We start from the raw sequence: 8498 nt of genomic DNA, 5'->3' as shown, positions 1-8498 counted from the left end.
GCCCTTCAGCGCCCGCGCGTGACTCCGCCGCGATACGCCCCGCCTCCGGCCCCACCCCCGCCGCCCCCGTCGTGCCGGCGCGGGTCACCATCCCCCGTTCCATCGAGATGGAGGCGGAAGAGGTGCTGACCCACGGCATGGGGGCCACCATCACTGGCACCAGGCCTTCCATCTCCCCGGCCAAGGTGGAGACAACCCTGCACACCATGTTTGACCTGCAGCCTAGTGACTTCACCATGCACCTACATGCCCTGGAAGATTTCCTCATCTTCTCCTCATGGCAGATTATGGACAGTATGGCCGGCGACCATCTCATCAATGCCGACAACTTCACCCTGCTCCTCCGCCCATGGTGCAAGCTCGCCCACCCCACCGCTGGAAGCTTTGTGTATTCTGTGCAGCTCGAGCTCCGCGGCATCCCAACGCAGGCATGGCATTTGTCCATCGTTGAGCACATTCTGGGGGCTGGCTGCCGGATTGAGCGGCTACATCCGGATACGCGCTCCTGCGCTGACCTCGCCACGTCCCGGCTCGCTGGGTGTGTGCGAGACCCGGCCACCATTCGCCAGGCGGCCATCTTGGAGATTGTGGAGCAAGTCCCCGCACCCCGCCCCGGTCTGCCCCTTGTTGTCCGCACCCTTGAGTACCGCTCTCCCTCTGGCTCACCAGGTCTGAACCCCTCCCTGCTGATGGAGCCGCCACTGTGGCGGCAACACTAACGGCAACGGCAAAAGATTCCGCGGTCCATGGCCCCGGGCGCGGTCATCAACGATGGCGTGGCTGGAAGCGCTGCCGCACGGCCACCGCACCCGGCGGACGCGCGGACGGCATGGCGGTCGACTCGGCGGGCTGGACACGCTCCAACAGTTGCCAACGCGACGACGGTGTGGCGGTTGACTGCGGCTGGCCTGCATCCCGCGCTGCCATGACTGCGCTTGCGCCACAACCCGTACAGGGGTCTGCGAGATGCATGGATGCATGGCCCACTCAGGAGGGGGGCCGCCTCCCTCGTCGCAGAGCCAAAAGAGGAAAGTGAGGGGGAAGAAAAAGCGTGCAAGGACTCACGCCGTGCTTGCAAAAGCTGCAGCCGTGGCGGATCCGAGGCCGACCGTGACGCCCACTCAGCGCTGGTGCCTGCCAACTTGCTAGCTAGCCCCAGCCCATTGGTGCCAAACCACAACCTTCTTGTTGTCGGGCCCGCTCAGAGCTAGTCTCACGTGTCGCCGTGCGCGTAGGGGGGCAACCCAACCAGGGCAGGGCCACCAACGACCAGTCCACACGCGCTTGGGGATCAGGACGACCTGTCCTCCACCAGTGAGGTCCTAGATTCGCTTCCAGAGGAGCGCCCAACCGCCGCAGATGCTGATCCGCTGTCGGGACAAAGCAGTGCTTTGCCCTCGTCAGCCCTTGCTGCTGTTGCGGACCAGGCTGACCTGCGATCCAGCCCCACTTGTGCGCCATGGGAAAGCGCGCTGGAAATTCAAAATGCCGCCCACTCGACCTCTGCGGCCGCCAACGATGCCCTCGAAACGGGCCGCCTTTCCCCCTTGGCCTAGGAACCTAGGCGCCTTCTGCAGAGGCTCCAGCCCACAGGCTGCTATGTTGACGGGCCCGCCTCCACAGGCCCATCGTTGCCTGCTCCAACCCCAACATCCCACACACCGCACCTGGGCAACGCTGCACGTTTCGCCTTGCCGCCAGTCACCTTGCGTTGATCCCGCCAGCGCGTCAACCCCGCCAGCTCCTGGACCTTGGGAGACATCCCCGCTGCCGCCACAAAGCAAACCTGCTCTGCCCTCCCCTATCCAGGACATAGACAACGCCTGCAGCCCCTGAACTTCTGTCCGCAACATGGATGCTCCGCCACCACCGAGAAGCAAAGACTAGTGCCCCACCTACCGCCGAGCGCTATGCACAAGTCCAGCTTCTGTGCACCTTGGGCATTATCGACATCGACCAGGTGATCTTCGCCGAAGCCATGAAGGCCTATGATGGGGTTTTTGCCGCGCTCCTCCCGCATGCCGTCGGTGGCCATCGCCGCGCCATCGGCCGCGATCTGCCATCTGATCCATCCACGGCGCCGATCACCACGGTGATCACTGGCAGCCTGATCGTGACATAGCCGCTCTGCTGCGTGCCCAACCGTTGACCTTTATCCAATGGATCACAGCCTCCGAATCATTAACTGGAACGTCCGCGGCCTAAACACCCGCGCCAGGCGTACTGCCATCCGCTCACTTGTTGTAGCCTCCAGCGCTACGATCGCTTGCTTCCAGGGAATAAAGATGGAGTTTATCTACTCGTCAACGATCCTCGAGATGTTGGGGTCAGAGTTTGACGACTACGTCTACCTCCCTGCGAGCGGCACCCATGGCGGGATCTTGTTGGCTTGGAAGAGCCGGGATGTGTCGATCACGGACACGATGTTCACCACCAACACTCTCTCCGCCCGGTTGGCGACTCCCGATGGCTCCAGCGCGCCCTGTTGGCTCACCATTTTCTACGGGCCCCAAGATGACCATGGCAAGATTGCGTTCCTTCAGGAAATCCGCGACATGCGTGCCGCCTGCTCCGGACCATGGCTCGTCTACGGCGACTTCAACCTAATCTACCGCGATGAGGATAAGAACAACGACAACCTCAACAGACGCATGATGGGGATTTCGGCGTGTGCTCAACAACCTCGCGCTCAAGGAGGTCTACCTCAAAGGCCGGCGCTATACTTGGTCGAACGAGCAGAACCCGCCTACCTTGGTCCATCTCGATCGGGTGATGTGCTCCGCGGACTGGGAGGAGCTACACGACGAATGCCACCTACGCTGTTTGGCCACGGTTGTCTCGGACCACTCCCTCATGCTTGACTGCTCGCCAATGCCTTCGGTGCATCGACGCTTCCACTTCGAGGAGTATTGGACGTGTCTCGCCGGTTTCCAAGAGGTTGTGGCAAGCCCATGGAACTCGCTGGAGGATGCTGACCCTTTCCGGTGCTTCATGCGACGCATGCATGCCATCGCGCGCAAGCTCACCAGCCGGAGCGCGCGCTCGGTTGGCAACGTGCGCGACCAACTTGCGATCTCCCGTGAGCTGCTCCGCTTTGACGCCGCGCAGGAGCATAGGATGCTATCGCCGCATGAAGACTGGCTACGTCACCAGATAAACCTCTCCTACTTGGGCCTTGCCTCCCTCGAGCGTACGATCGCCCGTCAGCGCGCGCGCATCGCGTCTCTTAAAGACGGCGACGTGAACACATCGTTCTACCATCGTCAGTGTACCTACTGCAAGCAGAAGAACTGGATCCATTCCCTCACGGTTGATGGCGCCGTGCTCACCGACCCTTGCGACATGGCAGCGGCGACCTTTGAGCACTTTGACACCTTGATTGGGGCTGACGTGCCTCGGGATTGCACCATCGACTTGTCACGGCTCATTGAGCCCTCATGCCTGGATGACCTTGACGCGCCCTTCAGCGAGGATGAGATCTGGCAAGCTATCAAGCGCTTGCCGTCGCGCAAGGCACCCAGCCCCGACGGATTCACCATGGAATTCCTCCGTTCCAGCTAGCCCATCATCAAGCAGGACCTCCTGAACGTCTTTGAGCAAGTATACGCGCTCCGCGGACGAGGCTTTAGCTGCCTTAACCAGGCGCTAATCACGCTTCTCCCTAAGCGCGCTGATGCTAGCAGCCTTGGCGACTACAGGCCCATAAGTCTCATCCATCTTGTCGTCAAGATCCTCGCCAAACTGCTGTCACTCTGCCTCGCGCCCAAGCTCAATGGCCTTTTCAGCAACGTCCAGAATGCCTTCATCCTCGGATGTAGCCTCCATGACAATTTCATCCTGGTGCATCAGTCCGTGCGACTCCTACACCAACTTGGCGCCCCACGCGTGCTACTCAAGCTCGACTTGGCGCGCGCCTTCGACTCCATCTCGTGGTCGTTCCTGTTCGACGTACTGCGGTGCCACGGCTTCGGCAACCGCTTCCTTGACTGGATCGCCCTTCTCTTGTCGTCGGCCAGCACCAAGATTCTCCTAAACGGTGCCCCAGGACCTGCGATCTGGCACAGATGTGGGATGCGTCAAGGCGACCCCGTGTCCCCAAAGCTCTTCGTCTTGGCTGTATTGGGCAGGCTCTTCCACTGCGCCATCGGGCTTCGCGTCATGCAACAGCTCCACCCTTGTCGCGCCATACCAGCCATCTCCCTATAAGCAGATGATGTAATCCCCCTCTGCCACCCCTCGCCTGGCGACATCACGACGGTGAAGGAAATCTTGCACCTTTTTGGGCGCGCATCTGGACTCCAGGTGAACTTCCGGAAGAGTGCCGCGGCTCTGATCCGATGCGACATCGAAGATGATGCCCATGTCGTCGAGCACCTTGGGTGCCCCATCGTTGATTTCCTGATCACCTATTTGGGCATCCCACTCACACTGCGTTGCCCTACCACCGCCCAGCTCCAGCCTGTCGTCGACAAAGTGGCCGGGAAGCTGCCCTCCTGGAAGGCTTGGCTCATGAACAAGGCTGGCCGCCTGGCCTTCGTCAAAGCCGTCCCGAGGCGATCCCCATCCACCAGCTCCTTGTGCTCGCGCCGCCAAAAAAGACCCTCAAACTACTAGAAAAAAATCGAGAGAGGATTCCTCTGGGCAGGCCGTGTTGAGGCCAATGGGGCAACTGCCATGTTAACTGGCGGCGCGTCTGTCGGCCAATCCCGCTTGGCGGCCTTGGCGTGCACGACCTCGAGCGTACCAGACTTGCCCTGCGCCGCGCTGGCTATGGCTCAGCCGCGTCGGCGACAGGAGGGCCTGGAACGGCCTTGACCTGCAGTTCTCGCCCGAGGAATGTGCGTTCTTCTTCGTGTCCACAACAACGACGATAGGGAACGGCCTGAGCACCCTCTTTTGGGAAGACTGGTGGATTAACGGCCGCGCCGCCAGTGAGATCGCGCCTCTCCTCTACGCTTGCATCCCCAAACGACGCCGCAAGTCTAGAACAGTCGCCGACGGCCTACATGAAAACCAATGGGCTACCGACATCCATGGCTCGATTGGCATCCCGGAGATTGACGAATACCTCTGCCTTCGGCACCTGATTGCCCAAACCAACCTTAGCAATGCGCCGGACGGCCTACGCTAGAAGTGGACTGCGAATGGAGTGTACTCTGCCAAGTCCGCATACCTCGCCACCTTCCACGGCTCCACCCATTGCTAGGCTTGGAGGCTAACTTGGAAGTGTTGGGTGTCGCCACGGGTGCGTTTCTTCCACTGGCTTGCATACCTTGACCGCTGCTGCACTACTGACCGCCTCGCGCGCCGCAACCTGCCACACCCACCATGTTGTCCGCTTTTTTGCGAGCAGGTCCTGGAGACGCTACATCACCTTCTCCTGGGATGCCCCTTCGCTAGACAGGTGTGGCACGCGATCCTCTCATGGCTGCGCCTCCCTTGTCCGCCCGCCGCCCGACAACGACGCCACACTCCACGATTGGTGGCAATCGGCAAGACAGAACACGCCCAAGCCTATGTGTCTTGCTTCCACTGCCCTGCTCGTGCCATGGATGATTTGGAAGCATCGCAATGGCTGCTCTTCGAGGGGGCTCGCCCTTTGCTCACCTCACTGATCGCTTCGATCAAAGGCCGAGGCTGCACTTTGGGCCAGAGCTGGGGCCATAGGCCTCCGCGTCATCCTACCACAAACCTGGGATGTTCACTAATGTTCCTGTACTTGCCTTGTAACTGGCCTCCTAGGAGGATTGTACCAAACTCCTTTTCAATACAATGAAACGCAAAGGTTTTGCGTTTTCTCAAAAAAAAAACTTTGACTGGCTACTAATATAGTATAAACTAGATGATGCCCTGCGCGTTGCTGCGGGAACCTTGCTAAAAGGTAAATAAATAATTGCTACGAAAACATCCAAGGCCCTGTTTGTTTGGGCTTTTGCTTTCGCAGCTTTTTCACTTTGCCCAAAAAGCCATAGAAGCTCTTAAATAGGTGCTTTTGGAGCTTTTCTGGCTTTTGGAGCTCCGTATTGTTATATTGATTCATCAAAAGCCAAAAAAGCTCCAAAAGCACCTATTTAGGAGCTTTTATGGCTTTTTGGCCAAAGTGGAAAAGCTGCAAAAGTAGAAGCAAAAGCCCAAACAAACAGGGTCTAAAACTAATGGAAAGCAAATGTAAGCTTAAAGACAATTAAAAATACAAACCTATAAAAGGAGGAAAAAATGAATTGGAGTTAAAAGAATGTCATTTCTAACAAACTGTGAAAGGTGAGTGAACTCTAATGCAACAAAATAACTTACGACTAACATGCACAAATTGATGTTGTGGTATCATTGCATACATAGAGTAATGCAAAAAAAAGTAATTTGTGGCTTGCATGCATTAGTTGTTTATGTGGCATGGTTACATAGCTAGGAAAAATAGGTAGTGGGCAGCTATTTAAAAATAGAAGATTAATTATGATGTGAGGCAAATGATTTGGCAGCCATGCATAATTGGCTGATGTGAAAGGCTTACATGCATGAAAAAGAAATAGTTAGTGGGATAGTAGACTAATGACATGGCGAACATGTGTTGTTCGTTGATTTGGAAGCCTTGCATGCTTAGGAAAAATAGTTAGTGGGTTGCAACTATTTAAGAATAGAAGATGTATAATTGGAGTTAGCATTGTTGTTTTGTCCCGTTAGCTTGTTAGAACTTTACGTGGTACAACAGAAATAATGCTCTTGTTGTGCCTTCATTCCTTTGAGTTTGTCAACTTCTCTCGATTGATATTCACCTTCACAGCAATTGTAAAAAGTTTCAGTAAAATACACAAAAGAAAAATAAGTATGCTGGAAAACTTATTTCAGTATTTATCTGCACCAGAAATCTGGGAATGCTAGAAATACAGCATTAACTTGATTGTGTCCAACAATTTCATTGTGGAGTTTGAGAAGACTACACTTATTGGCAACTCATATTTTTCCTTCAGCCAAAAGGAACTCTTCATAGCTATTAGCATAGTTGGTTCTTCTGCATCCACATTCATAAACAAGAATTACCTGCAGATACAATGGTACGCCAGGCAGCGATGACCGTCAAGTGCATGCTACTTATGTACTACAAGAACAGCAGAGGCCGTAACTACCGTAGGCAGGTGATAAATCTCTTGTGTGTCTGTGTACTTAAACTTCTTATTTAGTCATGCTCTTTTAGTCATCATATTTATAACATCCTGTGTGTAGTTTTCTGCAAAAATAAAATAAAACAAATCCTGTGTGTAGTGTTACTGGTAGGAGCTAGGGTTCTTCCGGGTCTAGGGCGTAGCCTGTAGGGGAAGGAGGGAGGAAGGCGAGGGCTGGTGCGCGGCGGCCGGCGGCAGGGCGCCGTCCTTGCGGCTGGTGCGGCGGCGGCGGAAGCAGGAGGCGGCTAGGGCTTAGTGTTTCCGGCTCCTCTGGGAGCCGGGCAATAGAATTGTCTTATTGCTTAATTCTCAAAAGAGTCTTACAACTTGTTTATATAACCACAATGTGAAATAAAACTAAGATAACTTGTGGGCTAAGCCCCTAACTAAGCCTGCCCGGTGGGCCTCCTACGGGCATAAGTCTGCCCGGTCATAACGGTGATGTGGAGATCGGGATGATGCCCACGGCGAGCATGAGCGCGCACTGCCGCTCCAGCTCGTCCTTCTGTAGCTGAGGATACCGGTAGGGTCGGACTGCCGTCAGTGCCAAGCCCGACAGCAGGTGAATGCGGTGGCCGTAGACCCGAGCCGGCGGAAGGCCTCGCGGCTCGTCGAAGAGGTCGCGGTGCTGCTGCAGAAGGTGGTCCAACAAAGGATGCTCGGCCTCAGAGGTGGCCGCGGCCACCTGGAGCTGGGGCGTCACTGGTGAGGCGCCGCCAATGCCCTCCGACCGGACGCGGCGGTCGAGACGCTAGAAGGTCATCGTCAAAGCGTCGAAGTCCCAGAGGATGGGTCCGAGAGTCCGCAAAAAGTCGACGCCAAGGATGAAGTCGAAGCAGCTCAAGTCGATGCCGGCGCATGTGATGGTGAAGTGCTCGTCGCAGATAGTGATGGGCACGTCCCGTGCAAGCCCATGGCACCGTAGGCGGTCGCCGTTAGCCATGGTGACCCGAAGTTGCTCCCCGCCTGTCGGCTAAAGTGCTAAGCGCCGCATCGTAGCCTCAGGCAGGAAGTTGTGGGTGGAGCCCGTATCCAGGAGGGCCACCAGGCGCTCACCGTGAATCGTCACCGGTAAGAGCATAGTCCGCTCGTCGCTGATGCCGGCCAGCGCATGGAGCGAGACAACGAGTGCCGTCGCCGGAGCGGGCGCAGGCGCGGGCTCTGCCGCGGCGGGGTCGCTGAACCCGTCGACGGGTGTGTCCTCCTTGACATAGTCGGCCGTCTCCAAGTAGAAGAGGCGCGGGCAGACATGGCCCGACGCGTAGGGCGTATCGCAGTTAAAGCAGAGTCCCAGGCGGCGGCGCTCGAGCTGCTCCGCCTGAGAGAGCCGACGAAAAG

General features: G+C 56.8%; 1 protein-coding gene across 2 annotated transcripts in view; it reads left to right on the top strand.

Annotated features, from left to right (window-relative positions):
• LOC123118018 (RING finger and transmembrane domain-containing protein 2) overlaps positions 1 to 8498 on the top strand; it is a 19538-nt gene that overhangs the window by 5524 nt on the left and 5516 nt on the right. For both annotated transcript variants that reach the window (XM_044538587.1, XM_044538588.1), the window contains exon 4: positions 7045 to 7133. In XM_044538587.1, coding sequence (XP_044394522.1) covers positions 7045 to 7133 — 89 coding nt within the window. The remainder of the gene's footprint in view (positions 1 to 7044; positions 7134 to 8498) is intronic.

This window comes from Triticum aestivum, chromosome 1B, assembly GCF_018294505.1.
Source record: "Triticum aestivum cultivar Chinese Spring chromosome 1B, IWGSC CS RefSeq v2.1, whole genome shotgun sequence".
In the NCBI taxonomy this organism is placed as follows: Eukaryota; Viridiplantae; Streptophyta; class Magnoliopsida; order Poales; family Poaceae; genus Triticum; species Triticum aestivum.
The sequence above is the reverse complement of the archived record's forward strand: the minus strand, read 5'-3'. Positions and strand labels throughout refer to the sequence as shown.